Source organism: Cygnus atratus, unplaced genomic scaffold (assembly GCF_013377495.2).
Source record: "Cygnus atratus isolate AKBS03 ecotype Queensland, Australia unplaced genomic scaffold, CAtr_DNAZoo_HiC_assembly HiC_scaffold_76, whole genome shotgun sequence".
Taxonomy (NCBI): Eukaryota; Metazoa; Chordata; class Aves; order Anseriformes; family Anatidae; genus Cygnus; species Cygnus atratus.
In genome coordinates this window covers 47759-73456 of record NW_026110201.1, presented here as the reverse complement: position 1 = coordinate 73456, position 25698 = coordinate 47759, and the positions used below count along the sequence as shown (strand labels likewise).

At 57.1% G+C, this 25698-nt stretch overlaps 2 protein-coding genes across 3 annotated transcripts; one reads left to right on the top strand and one right to left on the bottom strand.

Annotated features, from left to right (window-relative positions):
• Nucleotides 1-361: 361 nt before the first annotated feature.
• On the bottom strand, nucleotides 362-6786 carry LOC118254820 (dynein light chain 1, cytoplasmic-like). 2 transcript variants are annotated; one of them, XM_035560473.1, is made up of 3 exons: nucleotides 6761-6786; nucleotides 2242-2254; nucleotides 362-610 (listed from the first exon to the last, which is right to left on the bottom strand). In XM_035560473.1, the coding sequence occupies exons 1-3, from the start codon at nucleotides 6784-6786 to the stop codon at nucleotides 362-364; spliced, it is 288 nt and encodes a 95-aa protein (XP_035416366.1). The 2 variants fall into 2 exon arrangements, with proteins under 2 accessions (XP_035416366.1, XP_035416367.1); XM_035560474.1 differs by lacking the exons at nucleotides 2242-2254; nucleotides 6761-6786 and having other exon boundaries at nucleotides 362-622.
• A 948-nt stretch (nucleotides 6787-7734) lies between these two features.
• On the top strand, nucleotides 7735-17730 carry LOC126913773 (nematocyst expressed protein 3-like). The gene is made up of 3 exons (XM_050716995.1): nucleotides 7735-8136; nucleotides 8310-8457; nucleotides 17612-17730. The coding sequence occupies exons 1-3, from the start codon at nucleotides 7735-7737 to the stop codon at nucleotides 17728-17730; spliced, it is 669 nt and encodes a 222-aa protein (XP_050572952.1).
• Nucleotides 17731-25698: the final 7968 nt, after the last annotated feature.

The window sequence follows — 25698 nt, the reverse complement described above, 5'->3', positions numbered from 1 at the left end:
GGCAAAAGCAATCCCACGAATGGGCTTGCCTTTTCCTGAGGCAGGAGTAGCCCAGACTGTCTTACCCAGCATGTTTCTTACGTGCACTGCAGGAACTTTATCCCCTTCTACAGTGCGTAACAGGTTTGATTGGGCAGGTCCAGCTCGGTTGGCAGATCCTCTAGTATTGACTAACCAGGTGGCCTTTGCCAAATGTGTTTCCCAATTTTTGAATGTCCCAGCACCCATCGCTTTCAGTGTAGTCTTTAACAGTCCATTGTATCGTCCTGAAACCAGGACACTCAGGAAGGCTGAAGTAACCAGTCATAGGAGCCAGCAAAGTCCTGTAACCAGATGCAAGTGTCAGTAGGAGTCCATGGTTCTAACCAGACTTGAAAAGAATAGCAACTTGGCTGAGGTAGAAGTAGATGAAATGCTTGGTCTCATGAGTCACGTAGCTGACACAGTTCCTTCCTGTGATGCAGTGCCAAGTGGGATTGTATTTCTTGTCAAATTCCTTCCTGATGTGCGCAGCAATGTCCTTCTCGATATGCTTCTCCAAGGCCTGAGTGGCACAATCCACAGCATCTTGCTGCACCTCCTCTGACATGTCCGCATTCTTGATGACTACCTTTGTACACATTGATGGGTTGTTACAAAGGTTGCCTTTGTGGAGATTTGATGTTTCTCTAATCATTGCACGCTCTTCTCCCCTGTAGGAAATACGCTGCCTCTGTCTGCAGCGAGGTGAAAGAACTCTGCAGGCACTGCTGGCTGAACAGCAGTTCAGGGAAGAACATGAGGAGGAGGACTTGTGGGCACAGAACAAGGCTTTCATGGAAACAAATGGGAGAGAGGAGTCTTGTTATCCTTTGTGAAGGACGAGGGCTTCTCTAAAGCCCATGCAATGAAAGTGTTCTTGCCCTTAGCTTCAAATGCGAGGGCTGGAGCCTTTCATGCTGCCTTTCTTAGACAAAGAAGGCTGCAAGGAAACCACCCTGAGCCTGGGGAAACCCTGCTGGGAGGTGTGAGAAACAAAGTTGTGTTTTTGCAGTAGAGAATTACTTTTCTGTATTCCAAGGAAGTTGTGTAGTCATAATAAGGAGAAATGCTAAGTAGATAAGTGGACAGTAGAAGGCCTCACTGTTCCAAAATAAGGTAGAAGCTTGAGAAAAACAGGATGAGCAGTGTGAGAAGAGTAAAGCAAAGATCACAAGTTCTCAAAACATAAGAAAGGAGAAATTAAAGGGTTGAAAAAAAAAGAAAAATTGTACATGTATGGTATAGAGGAGCGTCGAGTAGCTTGTGAACCCGTAGTAGTCAGCCAATGAGGAAATAGGGGAGGTGATCAGGTGTCAGGTAATAGGGAATAAAAGGCTACGATTTGTTTACTAAAATGCACTCCTAATTGACAGGACGCCTGCCATTGCAATTGTGAATATAATAGCTTCACAGAAGATCCTGTCTGAAGAAAATTATTTGAGATTTTTCTCAAGAGGCCTGCCATGCTGCCAAGTGACTTTGGCCTGCCATGCTACCAAGAGCTTTTGCTCTTCAATCTAAAGACGTTCCTTGTTTGTGCTTCCCCCCTGGAGCAGAAGACAGAGATGGAAAAGCAGAGGCCACAGACAGACAGTCCTTCCTCCCTGGGGCTTGTGGATCTAAAAAGACAGGTCTGCAGGAGGCACCAGCGGAGGTGAAGCCGCAGCATGTCCTCATCCCTCAGCCCACAGAGAAGAAGGCTGAGGCAGCTCTTCTGGACGAAAAAGCAGAGGCCACACACAGACAGTGCTTCTTCCTCCATGGCACTTGTGGAACTGAAAAAGAAGTCTCTGCAGATGGAACCAGTAGATATGAAGAAGCAGCATTTCCTCATCCCTCACCTCCCAAAGAAGGCTGAGGCAGCTCCTCTGGACAAGTCAAGCACCAAGTAAGTGTGGGCCAGCTCCCACAAATGCCTGCAAAAGCTACAGCTTGCCTTAGAACAGCAGAGATGAAGATGACGATTCCTTCTTCTTCATCCCATCTCAGAGGGGATATCAGGGGGGTATCAGGGGAGGCGCTCTTCCCCTCATCTTCAAAAGCAGGGGCTGATGGAGGACTTGCTGGCCTGCTCTCCGCCGGTGCTGTTGCGGTGAGAGGCGTGCCGTGCCTCTCTTCCCCTGGACCTTCTGCCAGGGGAGCAGCTGATGGTGCAGTGTCCGTGGGCTCCAGTGAGCCAAGAGAGGCGCTTGTTGGGGGTTCTGCTGCTTCTGCTGCAGCCTCCCTGTCCACGCTGCTGGATGAGCTGCCCTCTTCCTGGGGAAAGGCCTGTGGTTCCTGGAGGAGGCTGGGGAACCTGGGGTTGATCCAGGAGTCGAAGATGACAATCTCTTCCTCTTCATCCGATGCCACAGGACCGCTTTCTTTCCTGCCCCGGCCCTGGCTTGTCCCCTCGTTGCCGCTCCCCTGCCTGGGTTTGATGTTTTAGCTCTCTCTGTTGCCCTTGCTTCTCACCCGTGTCTGGGCTGGCTGGTGCAGGGTCTCTGCTGGCAGCCGTTGTTCCTGAACATACCCTGGTGATCAGGCCCTGGCAGAGCAGTGGTCCCCCTGCTCTCCGCGTCTGTCTGGACCTCGACTGCTCTTGCTGATGTCACTGTGCACCCTGTGTTTGCCAGGTCCCCAAGTTCTGCAGGTCGCTGGTCGTATTGCCAGCTTTCAGCAATCGTCCTCACCAGGACTTCAGACACAGGGGACTGTGCTGTGTCCCGCAGTGCCGCGAACGAGTCTGTGGGGCAGTGTGGGGCAGCCTGCCGACTCTTCTTCCAATCCTGGGGTACTGCTGTGAGGAGAGGTGGTGTTATGCAGCCTTTGCTCTTGGACCTCTGCCAAAGGGAGGAAGCTCTGCCTCCCTCATGGCTGCTTGGTTCCAGGCTATTGCATTGCTCATCGCAGTGGAGACAAAAGCAAGGCAAGGCTTTCTCCCTCAGGCAGAGGTCCTGAGAAAAAATTCTACAGAACACCAGCTCTCACAACAGCAGTGCCCCAAAATTGGAAGAAGACGACTCCAGGACTCATCCAAAAGCAGCCCTGCAGAAGAAATGGAAGATCCCAGTAAAGGTGCTTGTCTCCACAGCCATTAGCAATGCCATAGCCTGGAATGAGGGAGCCATGAGGGAGGAAAGGGCAGACCTCCCAGGAACAAAGGACGCAGAACACCACCTCTACCCGCAGCAGTGTCCCAGAATTTGAAGAAGAGAAGGCACCCTGACCCACACAGCCCCACAGACACTTTCACAGCACTGCAGGACACAGCACAGTCCCTCGTGTCTGAGGTCCTGGCAAAGACAATGGCTAAAAGCTGGGAACATGGTCAATGACCGGCAGCACTGGGGAGACTCTCGGGCTCTCCCTGCAGAGCCTCTTGGGGAGGATATCACAGATCTCAGTCCAGCAGCAGCTGACGAAGCACGAGTTTGGGTTGTTTTTCCAATTCCTTTTCTTTCTCCCCAAAGGACTGCCTTTACGCACAATTCCGAGGATTCTGCTTCTGAAGATCTCCAAGGATGGAGACGCCACAACCTCTCTGGGCAACCTGTTCCAGCAAAGACACCGTTGTGTTACCAACACTGTTTCAGCCACAACTCTGGAGCACAGGACCTGCTTCAGCAGCCAGAGAAGCTGCGGGCTAAACACCAGCGTGGCACAGCTGTGGCTCTGCCGCTGAAAGCTTCTCCACAGCTTGTTCTTAAAGCAACGAGCAGGGAATCTTCCTGCGGCCGCCCAGGGCTTTCCTCTCGCAGCCCCGCCAGAGCCCGCCTCAAGCAACCTCTCCGCCAGCTCCACTGGCTCCGCTAGCTGGTGCCCGCTTCTCTGGGAGTCCTTCACAGTGCCTAGAGCCACAGGCCTCTGGCTGCCCGGACACGGGAGGAATCCCTGCTCCTGCTCCTGCTCCAGCTGCACTGCCAGGGCTGCCTGATGGGCGTCCAAGCTCGAGCGCGGTCTCTGCTGATGTGTGGGGAGTTCAGCCAAAGAGCCAGGAAGCTTACCCAGATGACCGAGCAGAGCATCTCCTGGCAGAGCAGGTAACGCGCAGTTGATGGGAGCAGTTAGGGAGCTAAGCTGACTCCCGTGAGAAATACCGACCTGGGGCTGAGCCGGGGGCACTGGCTGGAAGGAGCCAGAGGTGCCTGCCAATCCAGACCTTGCTGTGGGTGTGTGAGACGGTGTCCCTGGGGTGTCCGACGTCAACCACTGGGGCTGCGTGATGCGTGGGCGGTGGCGTACCCAAAGGCCATTGTGACACGGAGGGGTACCCATGGCAACGGTGTCCCTTATAAGGCCCGAGCCCCGGGCTGCCCATTCACTCTCAGGAGAGCAGCTCTCTCAGGAGGCAGCAGCTCCCCTGGGTGCCCGTTGGAGTTCTCGGTCAGAGGACCTGGAGCACACCATGGAGCAGCAGAATAAGGATCACTCCCAGCCCGCTGAAGGGCAGCAGAGGGTACAGGAGCGGCGCCAGGTGAGGCTCAGGGAGCAAGACAGGGACAGCAGCGTGACGGGATGGCACGGAGAGCACCAGGGTGGGAACGGTGCTGGAGCAAGCTGGCCAGCTGGCCCTGAACACCTCCAGCCTGGACACAGTTATTCCCAAACCTGGGGTTTCTCCATGAAGAGCCGACCCCCAGGACAGCCAAAGCCCGCGTGGCCCTGGCATTTCTGTGCCCAGAGGCACAAAGAGCAGCGTGGCCTACTTCAACCTGGCTGTCCGCAACCAGGAGCTGCCTCCGTCGTCCCTCCATGCGGACAGGCTGCCAGTGCGGTCGTGCCCAGAGAGCGTGCGTCACACTGGCAGCTGCCACACGGAGTCGGGAGCCCCAGGAGGGTTTCGGAAGAACATCTTTGGCAGCCCTGGCAGCCTCCGATGAGCAGGCAGCACTTGCAGGAGGAGACAGGCAGGGCGTTACCCCTGGCAAGCCGAGCCCCGCTGTGCGTGGTCAGCTGCCAGGGCATGAATGGGGCCACTGCAGGGCAGCTCACAGGAGCACCATTAGGGGGACGTGGAGGGGAATGGCAGAAATGACCAAAGTAACCCGGCCTTTCTCCTCAGTTTCTCTTGCAGATGGAGAAGCTGCAAGACATGAAGACGCTGCCGCACAGTGGGGTGCGGCAGGAAGAGAGAATCCATCTGCCAGCCATGCCGCCTTTCCCAAGGCAGGCAGCGACTCAGGCAGCAGCACCCAAGCAAGCGCGTGCAGCACCGACGTCGTCATCTGAAAGGGTCACTTGCAAGCTGCCCCGTCTACAAGCAACAGCCTCTGCATCTTCAGCTGCAGGAAGGGCAAAGGCGTTGGGCACAGAGGCCCACAGCCACCAAGAGCTTCTGCCACCTCTTCCGTGCATCTCTGGTGAGAGGGACAAGGCAGTGAGGGCAGGGAGCCGGGAACGTGGCCCACACAGCCCTGTGGCCCCTGACGAGGACAGGGAGTACACAGTACGGTCCTTCGTCTCCACAGTCATAACAAACGCTCTAGCCTGCAACGAGGAAGCCAACAGCAAAGCAAGGCTTTCTCCCTCAGGCAGAGGTCCCGGGACCAAAGGCTACAGAACAGCACCTCTCACCACAGCAGTGCCCCAAAATGGGAAGGAGAAGAGTCAGCGCTCGTCCAAAAGCAGCCCTGCAGCCCCTGCCGAAGAAATTGAAGACCCAGTAAAGGCCTTTGTCTCCGCTGCCATTAACAATGCCATAGCCTGGAACCAGGGAGTCATGAGGGAGGCAAGGCTTTCTCCCTTGGGCAGACGTCCCAGGAGCAAAGGCCGCATAACACCACCACTCCTCACAGCAGTGCCCCAGAACTGGAAGAAGAGTCAGCACCCTGCCAAAAACAGCCCTGCAGCCTCCGCCGAGGACATGGAAGACCCAGTAAAGGCCTTCGTCTCCAGTGTCATTAGCAGTGCTATAGCCTGCAACGAGGGAGCCATGAGGGAGGCAGAGCTTCCTCCCTTGTGCAGAGGTCCCAGGAGCAAAGGCCACAGAACACCACCTCTCCTCACAGCAGTACCCCAGGATTGGAAGAAGAGTCGGCAGGCTGCCCCACACTGCCCCACAGACTCTTTCGCAGCACTGCGGGACACAGCACAGTCCCTTGTGTCTGAAGTCCTGGCAAAGACAATGGCTGAAAGCTGGGAACACGGCCAACGGCCTGCAGAACTGGTGGACCTGGCACACACGGGGTGCACAGTGACATCAACAAGAGCAGTCGAGGTCCAGACAGACACGGGACAGCAGGTGGACCACTGCTCTGCCAGGGCGCCATCACCAGGCACGTGCAGGAAAACCGGCTGCCGGCAGGGACCCTGCACCAGCAAGCCCAGACACGGGTGAGAAGCAAGGGCAGCAGAGACAGATACACATCAAAGCCAGGCAGGGGAGCGGCAAGGATGGGACAAGCCAGGGCCGGGGCAGGAAAGAAAGAGGTCCTGTGAGATGGGATGAAGAGCAAGAAATTACCATCTTCAACTCCTGGATCAACCCCAGCTTCCCCAGCCTCTTCCAGGAGCCACAGGCCTTTCCCCAGAAAGTGTGCAGCTCGCCCAGCAGCGTGGACAGGGAGGCTGCAGCACAAGAAGCAGAACCCCCAACAAGAGTCTCTCTTGGCTCACTGGACACTGAAACATCGCCTGCTTGCCTGGAAGAGAGGCACGGCACGCCTCTCACCGCAACAGCACCGGCAGAGAGCAGGCCAGCAAGTCCTCCATCAGCCCCTGCTTTTGAAGATGAGCGCTACAGAGCGCCTCCCCAGACACGCGGGGCTCAAGAGTCAAAGCCATCAGCCTGTCCCACCCCCAGTGAGCACAGCACTGCGGTGATGGCTGAGAGGCAGGGACGTGCCCAACATGCCCCCAGTGCCTGTCATGAAGATCTGCATGAAACAGGCCGGACCCTCGTTTCCGCAGTCCTACGACAAGCTGTAGCCATGAGCCAGGGAGCCACGAGCAAGGCACCAACCGCTCCCTTGGCCACAGGACCCAGCGTGCCTCCTCCCACGGCAGAGCCTGCAGACTCTGCATCCTCAGCATCTGCCTTAGCTGGAGCACTGGGGGAGCTGGCACACACAGGGTGCTCAGTGACAGCAACAAGATCAGCCGGGGTCCAGACAGACGCGGAGAGCAGGGGGACCACTGCTCTGCCAGGGCCTGATCCCCGGGTATGTGCAGGAACAACGGCTGCCAGGCAGAGACCCTGCACCAGCCAGCCCAGACACGGGTGAGAAGCAAGGGCAAGAGAGAGAGCAAAACATCAAACCCAGGCAGGGGAGCGGCAACGAGGGGACAAGCCAGGGCCGGGGCAGGAAAGAAAGCGGTCCTGTGGCATCGGATGAAGAGGAAGAGATTGTCATCTTCGACTCCTGGATCAACCCCAGGTTCCCCAGCCTCCTCCAGGAACCGCAGGCCTTTCCCCAGGAAGAGGGCAGCTCATCCAGCAGCGTGGACAGGGAGGCTGCAGCAGAAGCAGCAGAACCCCCAACAAGCGCCTCTCTTGGCTCACTGGAGCCCACGGACACTGCACCATCAGCTGCTCCCCTGGCAGAAGGTCCAGGGGAAGAGAGGCACGGCACGCCTCTCACCGCAACAGCACCGGCGGAGAGCAGGCCAGCAAGTCCTCCATCAGCCCCTGCTTTTGAAGATGAGGGGAAGAGAGCGCCTCCCCTGATACGTGGGGCTCCAGAATCAAAGCCATCAGCCTGTCCCACCCCCAGTGAGCACAGCACTGCGGTGATGGCTGAGAGCCAGGGACGTGCCCAACATGCCTCCAGTGCCTGCGACGAAGATCTGCATGAAACAGCCCGGATCATCGCCTCTGCAGTCCTACGCTATGCTGTAGCCATGAGCCAGGGAGCCACGAGCAAGGCACCAACTGCTCCCTCGGCCACAGGACCCAGGGTGCCTCCTCCCACAGCAGAGCCTGCAGACTGTACATCCTCGGCCTCTGCCTTGGCTGGAGGTGCCGTAGGGGAAGCCACGGAAGCCCCTCTCACTGCAGCAGCGGCGCCACAAGAAGAAGTGGCTTCTCCTATGACTGCAGATCTTCTCAGGGAGGACATCACAGATCTCAGTCCAGCAGCAGCTGATGAAGCAGGAGCAGCAGCTACTCCCTTGGCTATGGTTCCGGGGCACCAGGTAAGCACAGCACGCGTGGTGGGCACCAGGCACCGAGGGCAGCCAGAGGCAGAAGTAGCGCGTGGGGTGTGCGTGCTGGGGAGCTGCCTGCTGCTCTCCATTTCCAGACGCCCCAGGCACAAGGGCTGACATCCCTCTCATCACCTGCCTGTGCTCTTGCTCTCCCCATGCAGGTTGCCGCCGAGCAGGGAGGCCGAGCGCAGTCCTCCTCCTGCACCAAAGATACGCCAGCGCATGAGCCAGCAACGTCCCAGACACAAGCACCGTCCCAGGGTCTGTTGGCCGGGCCTGTTCAGCGCAACGAGCAGCACCAAGGACTAGGTTGGCAGCACCACGCGCCGGGGGGCTGGCTGGTCCTGGACCACCCCTCCCCAGGGAAAGGCCTTGGAGGGGGGGAAAGGCTTGCCCAGCACCCGCTCAGGCCCTAACCTACACCTCTCTGTCCCCCACAGGCATCCTTGACCTCGCACAAGCCCCAGCGCGTCGGCCACGGCCCTCCCGCGTCAGGAGGGCACTTCGGGCTCTGCGCAGGGCTTTCTGCTGCAGCTGCATCGCAGGACAGCGAGAGTAGCAGCGCCCGGCTGCCAGCACCAGGACGGCGCTCGCAGGTGGCAGCTGGCCCTCAGGAAGCTTTGCAGCGCCCACAGAAGCATCACTGGGAGGCACAGGACAGCGCCCCAGGAATTCAGATGCCCCACCGCATCCTGCCCCCAGCCTCAGCTCAGCTGCGGCTGCTTTCTGCTGTGAATAAAAGCTCAGGCAGACTTTTGCCCCCAATGCTCCTCTCTGTGTCGTTGATCTCAGGAGAAAGAGTGGTGCAGGCCATGCCAACCTGGCACCCTGGGCCTGTCCCAGTCATAGAATTATAGAATCACAGAATCGCTTAGGTTGGAAAACACCTCACAGATCATCACCTCCAACCGTTATCCTAGCACCGCCGAGTCTACCACTGAACCGTGTCCCTAGGCACCAGATTCACATGGCTTTCGAATACCTCCAGGGATGGTGACTCATTTACTTCCCTGGGCAGCCTGTTCCAATTCTTCACAACCCTTCCATTCAAGACATTTTTCCTAGTATCCACCTAAACCTCCCCTGGCGCCACTTTTTCCCCTTCTGCTATCGCCCGTTGCTTGGGAGAAGGGACTGACCCCCGTCGCACTACAACCTTCTCTGAGGTCCTTGGACAGAGTGATAAGGTCTCCCCCCAGCCTCCTTTCCTCTAGGCTACATAACCCCAGCTCCCTCAACACTCCTCACACGACTTGCTCCCTAGGCCCTTCAGCTGCTTCTTTGCCCTTCTTTGGACACGCTCCAGGACCTCCCCGTCCTTCTTGGAGTGACGGCCCCAAAACTGAACATGGTATTCACAGTGCGGCCTCACCAGAGCTGAGTACAGGGGGAGAATTAGGTTCACAAACTACGTGATGCTTACTACTATTCCATATATGTACAATTTTATTTGACCAACCTTTAATTTCTCCTGTTCCTTTTTTTTTTTCATCTCTCATGACAAAAGGGCCCGTGATTTTTGTTTTTACGGATTTTGCACTGCTTGTCCTGTTTTTCTTAGCTATCCTCCTCATTTGGCGACTGTGGGACATTCCCCTTATCTGTTTAACGTACTTCACCTGCTATGCTACTGCCATGCCTGCACAATCACTTTTGAAAATGCAAGGTTAGTGGAATTCTCCACTGCAAAAACCTGACGTGCTGTCTGCAGCCTGCAAGCACCCAAGAGGAGGAAGTGCTGCAACAGCTGTTGCTCACCCACCAGCTGCCCAGCAAGGAAAAGGCAGTCAGTAGGACATGTGTCAGGACACTTTTGCTGCCGATGTGGCCAAATTCACGTAAGAAAGAAACGGGAAAAGTTTCTTTCTTATGTGGGACTCCGTGGGACTGCCCTGGGGACGGCAACAAGGCCGCCAATGCCATGCTGCAGGCTGGCACGGCCCGCAGATCCCAGGCTGCCAAGCCTAATGCGCCGCCGCCAAGCAGGCGCCAGCTGCCAGAGGCTGCAGGAAGGTTCCAGAAGCAGCGGCAGCGCCCCGGGCAGGGGTAGCCGTGAGTGCAGGAGCCGCTCGTGGGATGTGGGCTCAGGGGCAGACGCCCGCCCCTGCAGGGGACAAGGCCCACCCAGAGCCTGCCCACCGCCATGGGCCTGCCCAGACATCCTGGGGGGAAGCCCTGCCCACAGCCAGTGATCGGGGGGGATGCAGAAGCCCCTCACAAATGATGACAAAAACAGGGCCCACAAAGTGAGAGGCCACGTCACTTACAATGGAACCCTGCGGTACTTGGAGAAAAGAGGCACTGTCTCTCCAGACAGCAGGTTTCCTTCAGCACAAAGAAAAAGAAAGGCCTCTTGGGTCTAGATGCCGCCCGCCATCCCCCACAGCCGTGCTGGGGACAGCCCAAGGCCTCAGCCAGCTTGTGGCACAGGGGGAAACCAGAACTGCAAAATGGCCGCCAGGGCTGTCAGAGGATGGGTCGGGAGCTGCCCAAGGTTAGTGGAATTAGTTGGGATCTTATCAGTGTTTATAAATACCTGAAGTGTGGCAGACAGAGGGATTTGGCCAACCTCTTTTCAGTGGTTTGTGGGGACAGGACAAGGGGTAATGGCCACAAGATGGAGCCCAGGAAGTTCCGCACCAACATGCAAAAGGACTTCTTCACGGTGAGGGTGACGGAGCACTGAAACAGGCTGCCCAGGGAGGTTGTGCAGTGTCCTTCTCTGGAGATATTCAAGGCCCGTCTGGACACCTACCTGGGCAGCCTGCTCTAAGGAACCTGCTTTGGCAGGCGGCGTTGGACCCGATGATCTCTCGAGGTCCCTTCCAACCCCAACAATTCTGTGATTCTGTGAAATTTCCACTGCAAAAACACCTGCCGCTGCAAAAACACAACTTTGTTTCTCACAATGCCCCCCTCTTCTTTTCTTACTCCTCTTGCTGTTTCTGCACTTCTTCACATCCCCCGCTCTTCTCTTTTTCCAACATTACGGCCCAATATTTTTCTTCCGATGTCACGGGGGATGACAGATTCGCAGTGCCATTATCTTTATAATACCAACAAATAGCTGTTTGAGCCAATTCCATTCAGGTAGCCACAAACGTCACTTTCTCCCGAATGTTTCTAAATCCCCAGGAAGTGTCATCTTGAGCCGCTCTGTGTAGGATTTGTTTCTTTCCCAAATATTTTTGAGATCAGTCAAATTCGCCCCTTTTGATCTACATACGTACAGCAACTAGCATTAATTACAGTACACGCTCTCCTGTGAGGCTAATAATATATCGAATACCATTTGGTTCTGGAGTACTAGTTTTGGCAAGCTTGTTACCTCCTCTTGTAGTGCCCGGACTGCATGCAGAGTGTTATTTTCTAGTTCTACAATGAGTGAAATTCCCTGTTTCAGTTTACGAGAGGATTATCTGGAGTCCTCTTAATTCTGCGTGCGGTCTCAAGGGGGCTTTGGCGTTGTGGGTCTTCAATAATAGGTACATTTGGAATTATTGCCCCCAGGGTGCAAGCTCCCTTCCAGCCAAGGGGCAACACCTTCCTGGATTTATTGCCGCATAGCCAGTACCACCCCTTGCCATTCGGGACAGGCCATCCGGTTACAGGATTCTCATGTTGTATCTGCGGTACAAAAACTTCTAAACTGTTCCTTAGATAACGCTCCTGCCTTCCTCTTTGTCACACTCAAAAGGTTTAAGAACAAAATAGGATTACAAGATACGCCACCGGGCCCATGTATTGGGCACCACCAATCGACACTTGGATAAAACAGCACTTCCTTTTCGATCTGTCATGCGCTTCGTTCGACTCCGGCCGTTCCCCTCACGGAGAATACAGAACCACGGATCGGAACTCCGCGCTCGCTTCGCAGCGATGCTGCGTCTCACTCCCACAGCACAATCACGCGATCACGCAGAGAGGCCCCTTAAACTTCTCATTCATACTGCAAGGATATATCACTTAGAACAATAACCAGACTTTTTTGTATCGTCTCTGGCCGAGTTCCTCGAGGAGTCACTCACTTCACAACAATACTTTGGCTCAAACACATACACATATACTTCGCTGCTGGTGCAGCTACTGCTGCCTCCGGTGCAATATTAGGATTAGAGGGAGCATAGCTTGATTCCTCCTCCGAAAAAGGAGTCTTACTGTTTACATATAAACTTAAAGCCGGAATTTTCATCAGACCAGCATTGTGGACAAAAGAGTGAAGTCCCTTTTAATGGCTTTTCAGGCCAGACAATTAGACAATATCTAACCATTGCTTTTTTTTTTTTTTTTTTCCTTTTTCCCTAGTTTTCGGGTTGTTTTTCCAATTCCTTTTCTTTCTCCCCAAAGGACTGCCTTTACGCACAATTCCGAGGATTCTGCTTCTGAAGATCTCCAAGGATGGAGACTCCACAACCTCTCTGGGCAACCTGTTCCAGCAAAGACACCGTTGTGTTACCAACACTGTTTCAGCCACAACTCTGGAGCACAGGACCTGCTTCAGCAGCCAGAGAAGCTGCGGGCTAAACACCAGCGTGGCACAGCTGTGGCTCTGCTGCTGAAAGCTTCTCCACAGCTTGTTCTTAAAGCAACGAGCAGGGAATCTTCCTGCGGCTGCCCAGGGCTTTCCTCTCGCAGCCCCGCCAGAGCCCGCCTCAAGCAACCTCTCCGCCAGCTCCACTGGCTCCGCTAGCTGGTGCCCGCTTCTCTGGGAGTCCTTCACAGTGCCTAGAGCCACAGGCCTCTGGCTGCCCGGACACGGGAGGAATCCCTGCTCCTGCTCCTGCTCCAGCTGCACTGCCAGGGCTGCCTGATGGGCGTCCAAGCTCGAGCGCGGTCTCTGCTGATGTGTGGGGAGTCAGCCAAAGAGCCAGGAAGCTTACCCAGATGACCGAGCAGAGCATCTCCTGGCAGAGCAGGTAACGCGCAGTTGATGGGAGCAGTTAGGGAGCTAAGCTGACTCCCGTGAGAAATACCGACCTGGGGCTGAGCCGGGGGCACTGGCTGGAAGGAGCCAGAGGTGCCTGCCAATCCAGACCTTGCTGTGGGTGTGTGAGACGGTGTCCCTGGGGTGTCCGACGTCAACCACTGGGGCTGCGTGATGCGTGGGCGGTGGCGTACCCAAAGGCCATTGTGACACGGAGGGGTACCCATGGCAACGGTGTCCCTTATAAGGCCCGAGCCCCGGGCTGCCCATTCACTCTCAGGAGAGCAGCTCTCTCAGGAGGCAGCAGCTCCCCTGGGTGCCCGTTGGAGTTCTCGGTCAGAGGACCTGGAGCACACCATGGAGCAGCAGAATAAGGATCACTCCCAGCCCGCTGAAGGGCAGCAGAGGGTACAGGAGCGGCGCCAGGTGAGGCTCAGGGAGCAAGACAGGGACAGCAGCGTGACCGGGATGGCACAGAGAGCACCAGGGTGGGAACGGTGCTGGAGCAAGCTGGCCAGCTGGCCCTGAACACCTCCAGCCTGGACACTGCAGTTATTCCCAAACCTGGGGTTTCTCCATGAAGAGCCGACCCCCAGGACAGCCAAAGCCCGCGTGGCCCTGGCATTTCTGTGCCCAGAGGCACAAAGAGCAGCGTGGCCTACTTCAACCTGGCTGTCCGCAACCAGGAGCTGCCTCCGTCGTCCCTCCATGCGGACAGGCTGCCAGTGCGGTCAGTGCCCAGAGAGCGTGCGTCACACTGGCAGCTGCCACACGGAGTCGGGAGCCCCAGGAGGGTTCGGAAGAACATCTTTGGCAGCCCTGGCAGCCTCCGATGAGCAGGCAGCACTTGCAGGAGGAGACAGGCAGGGCGTTACCCTGGCAAGCCGAGCCCCGCTGTGCGTGGTCAGCTGCCAGGGCATGAATGGGGCCACTGCAGGGCAGCTCACAGGAGCACCATTAGGGGGACGTGGAGGGGAATGGCAGAAATGACCAAAGTAACCCGGCCTTTCTCCTCAGTTTCTCTTGCAGATGGAGAAGCTGCAAGACATGAAGACGCTGCCGCACAGTGGGGTGCGGCAGGAAGAGAGAATCCATCTGCCAGCCATGCCGCCTTTCCCAAGGCAGGCAGCGACTCAGGCAGCAGCACCCAAGCAAGCGCGTGCAGCACCGACGTCGTCATCTGAAAGGGTCACTTGCAAGCTGCCCCGTCTACAAGCAACAGCCTCTGCATCTTCAGCTGCAGGAAGGGCAAAGGCGTTGGGCACAGAGGCCCACAGCCACCAAGAGCTTCTGCCACCTCTTCCGTGCATCTCTGGTGAGAGGGACAAGGCAGTGAGGGCAGGGAGCCGGGAACGTGGCCCACACAGCCCTGTGGCCCCTGACGAGGACAGGGAGTACACAGTACGGTCCTTCGTCTCCACAGTCATAACAAACGCTCTAGCCTGCAACGAGGAAGCCAACAGCAAAGCAAGGCTTTCTCCCTCAGGCAGAGGTCCCGGGACCAAAGGCTACAGAACAGCACCTCTCACCACAGCAGTGCCCCAAAAGGGGAAGGAGAAGAGTCAGCGCTCGTCCAAAAGCAGCCCTGCAGCCCCTGCCGAAGAAATTGAAGACCCAGTAAAGGCCTTTGTCTCCGCTGCCATTAACAATGCCATAGCCCGGAACCAGGGAGCCATGAGGGAGGCAAGGCTTTCTCCCTTGGGCAGACGTCCCAGGAGCAAAGGCCGCATAACACCACCACTCCTCACAGCAGTGCCCCAGAACTGGAAGAAGAGTCAGCACCCTGCCAAAAACAGCCCTGCAGCCTCCGCCGAGGACATGGAAGACCCAGTAAAGGCCTTCGTCTCCAGTGTCATTAGCAGTGCTATAGCCTGCAACGAGGGAGCCATGAGGGAGGCAGAGCTTCCTCCCTTGTGCAGAGGTCCCAGGAGCAAAGGCCACAGAACACCACCTCTCCTCACAGCAGTACCCCAGGATTGGCAGAAGAGTCGGCAGGCTGCCCCACACTGCCCCATAGGCTCTTTCGCAGCACTGCGGGACACAGCACAGTCCCTTGTGTCTGAAGTCCTGGCAAAGACAATGGCTGAAAGCTGGGAACACGGCCAACGGCCTGCAGAACTGGTGGACCTGGCACACACGGGGTGCACAGTGACATCAACAAGAGCAGTCGAGGTCCAGACAGACAGGGACAGCAGGTGGACCACTGCTCTGCCAGGGCGCCATCACCAGGCACGTGCAGGAAAACCGGCTGCCGGCAGGGACCCTGCACCAGCAAGCCCAGACACGGGTGAGAAGCAAGGGCAGCAGAGACAGATACACATCAAAGCCAGGCAGGGGAGCGGCAAGGATGGGACAAGCCAGGGCCGGGGCAGGAAAGAAAGAGGTCCTGTGAGATGGGATGAAGAGCAAGAAATTATCATCTTCAACTCCTGGATCAACCCCAGCTTCCCCAGCCTCTTCCAGGAGCCACAGGCCTTTCCCCAGAAAGTGTGCAGCTCGCCCAGCAGCGTGGACAGGGAGGCTGCAGCACAAGAAGCAGAACCCCCAACAAGAGTCTCTCTTGGCTCACTGGACACTGAAACATCGCCTGCTTGCCTGGAAGAGAGGCACGGCACGCCTCTCACCGCAACAGCACCGGCAGAGAGCAGGCCAGCAAGTCCTCCATCAGCCCCTGCTTTTGAAGATGAGCGCTACAGAGCGCCTCCCCAGACACGCGGGGCTCAAGAGTCAAAGCCATCAGCCTGTCCCACCCCCAGTGAGCACAGCACTGCGGTGATGGCTGAGAGGCAGGGACGTGCCCAACATGCCCCCAGTGCCTGTCATGAAGATCTGCATGAAACAGCCCGGACCCTCGTTTCCGCAGTCCTACGACAAGCTGTAGCCATGAGCCAGGGAGCCACGAGCAAGGCACCAACCGCTCCCTTGGCCACAGGACCCAGGGTGCCTCCTCCCACGGCAGAGCCTGCAGACTCTGCATCCTCAGCATCTGCCTTAGCTGGAGCACTGGGGGAGCTGGCACACACAGGGTGCACAGTGACAGCAACAAGATCAGCCGGGGTCCAGACAGACGCGGAGAGCAGGGGGACCACTGCTCTGCCAGGGCCTGATCCCCGGGTATGTGCAGGAACAACGGCTGCCAGCAGAGACCCTGCACCAGCCAGCCCAGACACGGGTGAGAAGCAAGGGCAAGAGAGAGAGCAAAACATCAAACCCAGGCAGGGGAGCGGCAACGAGGGGACAAGCCAGGGCCGGGGCAGGAAAGAAAGCGGTCCTGTGGCATCGGATGAAGAGGAAGAGATTGTCATCTTCGACTCCTGGATCAACCCCAGGTTCCCCAGCCTCCTCCAGGAACCACAGGCCTTTCCCCAGGAAGAGGGCAGCTCATCCAGCAGCGTGGACAGGGAGGCTGCAGCAGAAGCAGCAGAACCCCCAACAAGCGCCTCTCTTGGCTCACTGGAGCCCACGGACACTGCACCATCAGCTGCTCCCCTGGCAGAAGGTCCAGGGGAAGAGAGGCACGGCACGCCTCTCACCGCAACAGCACCGGCGGAGAGCAGGCCAGCAAGTCCTCCATCAGCCCCTGCTTTTGAAGATGAGGGGAAGAGAGCGCCTCCCCTGATACGTGGGGCTCCAGAATCAAAGCCATCAGCCTGTCCCACCCCCAGTGAGCACAGCACTGCGGTGATGGCTGAGAGCCAGGGACGTGCCCAACATGCCTCCAGTGCCTGCGACGAAGATCTGCATGAAACAGCCCGGATCATCGCCTCTGCAGTCCTACGCTATGCTGTAGCCATGAGCCAGGGAGCCACGAGCAAGGCACCAACTGCTCCCTCGGCCACAGGACCCAGGGTGCCTCCTCCCACAGCAGAGCCTGCAGACTGTACATCCTCGGCCTCTGCCTTGGCTGGAGGTGCCGTAGGGGAAGCCACGGAAGCCCCTCTCACTGCAGCAGCGGCGCCACAAGAAGAAGTGGCTTCTCCTATGACTGCAGATCTTCTCAGGGAGGACATCACAGATCTCAGTCCAGCAGCAGCTGATGAAGCAGGAGCAGCAGCTACTCCCTTGGCTATGGTTCCGGGGCACCAGGTAAGCACAGCACGCGTGGTGGGCACCAGGCACCGAGGGCAGCCAGAGGCAGAAGTAGCGCGTGGGGTGTGCGTGCTGGGGAGCTGCCTGCTGCTCTCCATTTCCAGACGCCCCAGGCACAAGGGCTGACATCCCTCTCATCACCTGCCTGTGCTCTTGCTCTCCCCATGCAGGTTGCCGCCGAGCAGGGAGGCCGAGCGCAGTCCTCCTCCTGCACCAAAGATACGCCAGCGGCATGAGCCAGCAACGTCCCAGACACAAGCACCGTCCCAGGGTCTGTTGGCCGGGCCTGTTCAGCGCAACGAGCAGCACCAAGGACTAGGTTGGCAGCACCACGCGCCGGGGGGCTGGCTGGTCCTGGACCACCCCTCCCCGGGGAAAGGCCTTGGAGGGGGGGAAAGGCTTGCCCAGCACCCGCTCAGGCCCTAACCTACACCTCTCTGTCCCCCACAGGCATCCTTGACCTCGCACAAGCCCCAGCGCGCCAGCCACGGCCCTCCCGCGTCAGGAGGGCACTTCGGGCTCTGCGCAGGGCTTTCTGCTGCAGCTGCATCGCAGGACAGCGAGAGTAGCAGCGCCCGGCTGCCAGCACCAGGACGGCGCTCGCAGGTGGCAGCTGGCCCTCAGGAAGCTTTGCAGCGCCCACAGAAGCATCACTGGGAGGCACAGGACAGCGCCCCAGGAATTCAGATGCCCCACCGCATCCTGCCCCCAGCCTCAGCTCAGCTGCGGCTGCTTTCTGCTGTGAATAAAAGCTCAGGCAGACTTTTGCCCCCAATGCTCCTCTCTGTGTCGTTGATCTCAGGAGAAAGAGTGGTGCAGGCCATGCCAACCTGGCACCCTGGGCCTGTCCCAGTCATAGACTTATAGAATCACAGAATCGCTTAGGTTGGAAAACACCTCACAGATCATCACCTCCAACCGTTATCCTAGCACCGCCGAGTCTACCACTGAACCGTGTCCCTAGGCACCAGATTCACATGGCTTTCGAATACCTCCAGGGATGGTGACTCATTTACTTCCCTGGGCAGCCTGTTCCAATTCTTCACAACCCTTCCATTCAAGACATTTTTCCTAGTATCCACCTAAACCTCCCCCGGCGCCACTTTTTCCCCTTCTCCTATCGCCCGTTGCTTGGGAGAAGGGACTGACCCCCGTCGCACTACAACCTTCTCTGAGGTCCTTGGACAGAGTGATAAGGTCTCCCCCCAGCCTCCTTTCCTCTAGGCTACATAACCCCAGCTCCCTCAACACTCCTCACACGACTTGCTCCCTAGGCCCTTCAGCTGCTTCTTTGCCCTTCTTTGGACACGCTCCAGGACCTCCCCGTCCTTCTTGGAGTGACGGCCCCAAAACTGAACATGGTATTCACAGTGCGGCCTCACCAGAGCTGAGTACAGGGGGAGAATTAGGTTCACAAACTACGTGATGCTTACTACTATTCCATATATGTACAATTTTATTTGACCAACCTTTAATTTCTCCTGTTCCTTTTTTTTTTTCATCTCTCATGACTAAAGGGCCCGTGATTTTTGTTTTTACTGATTTTGCACTGCTTGTCCTGTTTTTCTTAGCTATCCTCCTCATTTGGCGACTGTGGGACATTCCCCTTATCTGTTTAACGTACTTCACCTGCTATGCTACTGCCATGCCTGCACAATCACTTTTGAAAATGCAAGGTTAGTGGAATTCTCCACTGCAAAAACCTGACGTGCTGTCTGCAGCCTGCAAGCACCCAAGAGGAGGAAGTGCTGCAACAGCTGTTGCTCACCCACCAGCTGCCCAGCAAGGAAAAGGCAGTCAGTAGGACATGTGTCAGGACACTTTTGCTGCCGATGTGGCCAAATTCACGTAAGAAAGAAACGGGAAAAGTTTCTTTCTTATGTGGGACTCCGTGGGACTGCCCTGGGGACGGCAACAAGGCCGCCAATGCCATGCTGCAGGCTGGCACGGCCCGCAGATCCCAGGCTGCCAAGCCTAATGCGCCGCCGCCAAGCAGGCGCCAGCTGCCAGAGGCTGCAGGAAGGTTCCAGAAGCAGCGGCAGCGCCCCGGGCAGGGGCAGCCACGAGTGCAGGAGCCGCTCGTGGGATGTGGGCTCAGGGGCAGACGCCCGCCCCTGCAGGGGACAAGGCCCACCCAGAGCCTGCCCACCGCATGGGCCTGCCCAGACATCCTGGGGGGAAGCCCTGGCCACAGCCAGTGATCGGGGGGGATGCAGAAGCCCCTCACAAATGATGACAAAAACAGGGCCCACAAAGTGAGAGGCCACGTCACTTACAATGGAACCCTGCGGTACTTGGAGAAAAGAGGCACTGTCTTTCCAGACAGCAGGTTTCCTTCAGCACAAAGAAAAAGAAAGGCCTCTTGGGTCTAGATGCCGCCCGCCATCCCCCACAGCCGTGCTGGGGACAGCCCAAGGCCTCAGCCAGCTTGTGGCACAGGGGGAAACCAGAACTGCAAAATGGCCGCCAGGGCTGTCAGAGGATGGGTCGGGAGCTGCCCAAGGTTAGTGGAATTAGTTGGGATCTTATCAGTGTTTATAAATACCTGAAGTGTGGCAGACAGAGGGATTTGGCCAACCTCTTTTCAGTGGTTTGTGGGGACAGGACAAGTGGTAATGGCCACAAGATGGAGCCCAGGAAGTTCCGCACCAACATGCAAAAGGACTTCTTCACGGTGAGGGTGACGGAGCACTGAAACAGGCTGCCCAGGGAGGTTGTGCAGTGTCCTTCTCTGGAGATATTCAAGGCCCGTCTGGACACCTACCTGGGCAGCCTGCTCTAAGGAACCTGCTTTGGCAGGCGGCGTTGGACCCGATGATCTCTCGAGGTCCCTTCCAACCCCAACAATTCTGTGATTCTGTGAAATTTCCACTGCAAAAACACCTGCCGCTGCAAAAACACAACTTTGTTTCTCACAATGCCCCCCTCTTCTTTTCTTACTCCTCTTGCTGTTTCTGCACTTCTTCACATCCCCCGCTCTTCTCTTTTTCCAACATTACGGCCCAATATTTTTCTTCCGATGTCACGGGGGATGACAGATTCGCAGTGCCATTATCTTTATAATACCAACAAATAGCTGTTTGAGCCAATTCCATTCAGGTAGCCACAAACGTCACTTTCTCCCGAATGTTTCTAAATCCCCAGGAAGTGTCATCTTGAGCCGCTCTGTGTAGGATTGGTTTCTTTCCCAAATATTTTTGAGATCAGTCAAATTCGCCCCTTTTGATCTACATACGTACAGCAACTAGCATTAATTACAGTACACGCTCTCCTGTGAGGCTAATAATACATCGAATACCATTTGGTTCTGGAGTACTAGTTTTGGCAAGCTTGTTACCTCCTCTTGTAGTGCCCAGGACTGCATGCAGAGTGTTATTTTCTAGTTCTACAATGAGTGAAATTCCCTGTTTCAGTTTACGAGAGGATTATCTGGAGTCCTCTTAATTCTGCGTGCAGGTCTCAAGGGGGCTTTGGCGTTGTGGGTCTTCAATAATAGGTACATTTGGAATTATTGCCCCCAGGGTGCAAGCTCCCTTCCAGCCAAGGGGCAACACCTTCCTGGATTTATTGCCGCATAGCCAGTACCACCCCTTGCCATTCGGGACAGGCCATCCGGTTACAGGATTCTCATGTTGTATCTGCGGTACAAAAACTTCTAAACTGTTCCTTAGATAACGCTCCTGCCTTCCTCTTTGTCACACTCAAAAGGTTTAAGAACAAAATAGGATTACAAGATACGCCACCGGGCCCATGTATTGGGCACCACCAATCGACACTTGGATAAAACAGCACTTCCTTTTCGATCTGTCATGCGCTTCGTTCGACTCCGGCCGTTCCCCTCACGGAGAATACAGAACCACGGATCGGAACTCCGCGCTCGCTTCGCAGCGATGCTGCGTCTCACTCCCACAGCACAATCACGCGATCACGCAGAGAGGCCCCTTAAACTTCTCATTCATACTGCAAGGATATATCACTTAGAACAATAACCAGACTTTTTTGTATCGTCTCTGGCCGAGTTCCTCGAGGAGTCACTCACTTCACAACAATACTTTGGCTCAAACACATACACATATACTTCGCTGCTGGTGCAGCTACTGCTGCCTCCGGTGCAATATTAGGATTAGAGGGAGCATAGCTTGATTCCTCCTCCGAAAAAGGAGTCTTACTGTTTACATATAAACTTAAAGCCGGAATTTTCATCAGACCAGCATTGTGGACAAAAGAGTGAAGTCCCTTTTAATGGCTTTTCAGGCCAGACAATTAGACAATATCTAACCATTGCTTTTTTTTTTTTTTTTTTCCTTTTTCCCTAGTTTTCGGGTTGTTTTTCCAATTCCTTTTCTTTCTCCCCAAAGGACTGCCTTTACGCACAATTCCGAGGATTCTGCTTCTGAAGATCTCCAAGGATGGAGACTCCACAACCTCTCTGGGCAACCTGTTCCAGCAAAGACACCGTTGTGTTACCAACACTGTTTCAGCCACAACTCTGGAGCACAGGACCTGCTTCAGCAGCCAGAGAAGCTGCGGGCTAAACACCAGCGTGGCACAGCTGTGGCTCTGCTGCTGAAAGCTTCTCCACAGCTTGTTCTTAAAGCAACGAGCAGGGAATCTTCCTGCGGCTGCCCAGGGCTTTCCTCTCGCAGCCCCGCCAGAGCCCGCCTCAAGCAACCTCTCCGCCAGCTCCACTGGCTCCGCTAGCTGGTGCCCGCTTCTCTGGGAGTCCTTCACAGTGCCTAGAGCCACAGGCCTCTGGCTGCCCGGACACGGGAGGAATCCCTGCTCCTGCTCCTGCTCCAGCTGCACTGCCAGGGCTGCCTGATGGGCGTCCAAGCTCGAGCGCGGTCTCTGCTGATGTGTGGGGAGTCAGCCAAAGAGCCAGGAAGCTTACCCAGATGACCGAGCAGAGCATCTCCTGGCAGAGCAGGTAACGCGCAGTTGATGGGAGCAGTTAGGGAGCTAAGCTGACTCCCGTGAGAAATACCGACCTGGGGCTGAGCCGGGGGCACTGGCTGGAAGGAGCCAGAGGTGCCTGCCAATCCAGACCTTGCTGTGGGTGTGTGAGACGGTGTCCCTGGGGTGTCCGACGTCAACCACTGGGGCTGCGTGATGCGTGGGCGGTGGCGTACCCAAAGGCCATTGTGACACGGAGGGGTACCCATGGCAACGGTGTCCCTTATAAGGCCCGAGCCCCGGGCTGCCCATTCACTCTCAGGAGAGCAGCTCTCTCAGGAGGCAGCAGCTCCCCTGGGTGCCCGTTGGAGTTCTCGGTCAGAGGACCTGGAGCACACCATGGAGCAGCAGAATAAGGATCACTCCCAGCCCGCTGAAGGGCAGCAGAGGGTACAGGAGCGGCGCCAGGTGAGGCTCAGGGAGCAAGACAGGGACAGCAGCGTGACCGGGATGGCACAGGAGAGCACCAGGGTGGGAACGGTGCTGGAGCAAGCTGGCCAGCTGGCCCTGAACACCTCCAGCCTGGACACTGCAGTTATTCCCAAACCTGGGGTTTCTCCATGAAGAGCCGACCCCCAGGACAGCCAAAGCCCGCGTGGCCCTGGCATTTCTGTGCCCAGAGGCACAAAGAGCAGCGTGGCCTACTTCAACCTGGCTGTCCGCAACCAGGAGCTGCCTCCGTCGTCCCTCCATGCGGACAGGCTGCCAGTGCGGTCATGCCCAGAGAGCGTGCGTCACACTGGCAGCTGCCACACGGAGTCGGGAGCCCCAGGAGGGTTCGGAAGAACATCTTTGGCAGCCCTGGCAGCCTCCGATGAGCAGGCAGCACTTGCAGGAGGAGACAGGCAGGGCGTTACCCTGGCAAGCCGAGCCCCGCTGTGCGTGGTCAGCTGCCAGGGCATGAATGGGGCCACTGCAGGGCAGCTCACAGGAGCACCATTAGGGGGACGTGGAGGGGAATGGCAGAAATGACCAAAGTAACCCGGCCTTTCTCCTCAGTTTCTCTTGCAGATGGAGAAGCTGCAAGACATGAAGACGCTGCCGCACAGTGGGGTGCGGCAGGAAGAGAGAATCCATCTGCCAGCCATGCCGCCTTTCCCAAGGCAGGCAGCGACTCAGGCAGCAGCACCCAAGCAAGCGCGTGCAGCACCGACGTCGTCATCTGAAAGGGTCACTTGCAAGCTGCCCCGTCTACAAGCAACAGCCTCTGCATCTTCAGCTGCAGGAAGGGCAAAGGCGTTGGGCACAGAGGCCCACAGCCACCAAGAGCTTCTGCCACCTCTTCCGTGCATCTCTGGTGAGAGGGACAAGGCAGTGAGGGCAGGGAGCCGGGAACGTGGCCCACACAGCCCTGTGGCCCCTGACGAGGACAGGGAGTACACAGTACGGTCCTTCGTCTCCACAGTCATAACAAACGCTCTAGCCTGCAACGAGGAAGCCAACAGCAAAGCAAGGCTTTCTCCCTCAGGCAGAGGTCCCGGGACCAAAGGCTACAGAACAGCACCTCTCACCACAGCAGTGCCCCAAAATGGGAAGGAGAAGAGTCAGCGCTCGTCCAAAAGCAGCCCTGCAGCCCCTGCCGAAGAAATTGAAGACCCAGTAAAGGCCTTTGTCTCCGCTGCCATTAACAATGCCATAGCCCGGAACCAGGGAGCCATGAGGGAGGCAAGGCTTTCTCCCTTGGGCAGACGTCCCAGGAGCAAAGGCCGCATAACACCACCACTCCTCACAGCAGTGCCCCAGAACTGGAAGAAGAGTCAGCACCCTGCCAAAAACAGCCCTGCAGCCTCCGCCGAGGACATGGAAGACCCAGTAAAGGCCTTCGTCTCCAGTGTCATTAGCAGTGCTATAGCCTGCAACGAGGGAGCCATGAGGGAGGCAGAGCTTCCTCCCTTGTGCAGAGGTCCCAGGAGCAAAGGCCACAGAACACCACCTCTCCTCACAGCAGTACCCCAGGATTGGCAGAAGAGTCGGCAGGCTGCCCCACACTGCCCCATAGGCTCTTTCGCAGCACTGCGGGACACAGCACAGTCCCTTGTGTCTGAAGTCCTGGCAAAGACAATGGCTGAAAGCTGGGAACACGGCCAACGGCCTGCAGAACTGGTGGACCTGGCACACACGGGGTGCACAGTGACATCAACAAGAGCAGTCGAGGTCCAGACAGACAGGGACAGCAGGTGGACCACTGCTCTGCCAGGGCGCCATCACCAGGCACGTGCAGGAAAACCGGCTGCCGGCAGGGACCCTGCACCAGCCAAGCCCAGACACGGGTGAGAAGCAAGGGCAGCAGAGACAGATACACATCAAAGCCAGGCAGGGGAGCGGCAAGGATGGGACAAGCCAGGGCCGGGGCAGGAAAGAAAGAGGTCCTGTGAGATGGGATGAAGAGCAAGAAATTATCATCTTCAACTCCTGGATCAACCCCAGCTTCCCCAGCCTCTTCCAGGAGCCACAGGCCTTTCCCCAGAAAGTGTGCAGCTCGCCCAGCAGCGTGGACAGGGAGGCTGCAGCACAAGAAGCAGAACCCCCAACAAGAGTCTCTCTTGGCTCACTGGACACTGAAACATCGCCTGCTTGCCTGGAAGAGAGGCACGGCACGCCTCTCACCGCAACAGCACCGGCAGAGAGCAGGCCAGCAAGTCCTCCATCAGCCCCTGCTTTTGAAGATGAGCGCTACAGAGCGCCTCCCCAGACACGCGGGGCTCAAGAGTCAAAGCCATCAGCCTGTCCCACCCCCAGTGAGCACAGCACTGCGGTGATGGCTGAGAGGCAGGGACGTGCCCAACATGCCCCCAGTGCCTGTCATGAAGATCTGCATGAAACAGCCCGGACCCTCGTTTCCGCAGTCCTACGACAAGCTGTAGCCATGAGCCAGGGAGCCACGAGCAAGGCACCAACCGCTCCCTTGGCCACAGGACCCAGGGTGCCTCCTCCCACGGCAGAGCCTGCAGACTCTGCATCCTCAGCATCTGCCTTAGCTGGAGCACTGGGGGAGCTGGCACACACAGGGTGCACAGTGACAGCAACAAGATCAGCCGGGGTCCAGACAGACGCGGAGAGCAGGGGGACCACTGCTCTGCCAGGGCCTGATCCCCGGGTATGTGCAGGAACAACGGCTGCCAGCAGAGACCCTGCACCAGCCAGCCCAGACACGGGTGAGAAGCAAGGGCAAGAGAGAGAGCAAAACATCAAACCCAGGCAGGGGAGCGGCAACGAGGGGACAAGCCAGGGCCGGGGCAGGAAAGAAAGCGGTCCTGTGGCATCGGATGAAGAGGAAGAGATTGTCATCTTCGACTCCTGGATCAACCCCAGGTTCCCCAGCCTCCTCCAGGAACCACAGGCCTTTCCCCAGGAAGAGGGCAGCTCATCCAGCAGCGTGGACAGGGAGGCTGCAGCAGAAGCAGCAGAACCCCCAACAAGCGCCTCTCTTGGCTCACTGGAGCCCACGGACACTGCACCATCAGCTGCTCCCCTGGCAGAAGGTCCAGGGGAAGAGAGGCACGGCACGCCTCTCACCGCAACAGCACCGGCGGAGAGCAGGCCAGCAAGTCCTCCATCAGCCCCTGCTTTTGAAGATGAGGGGA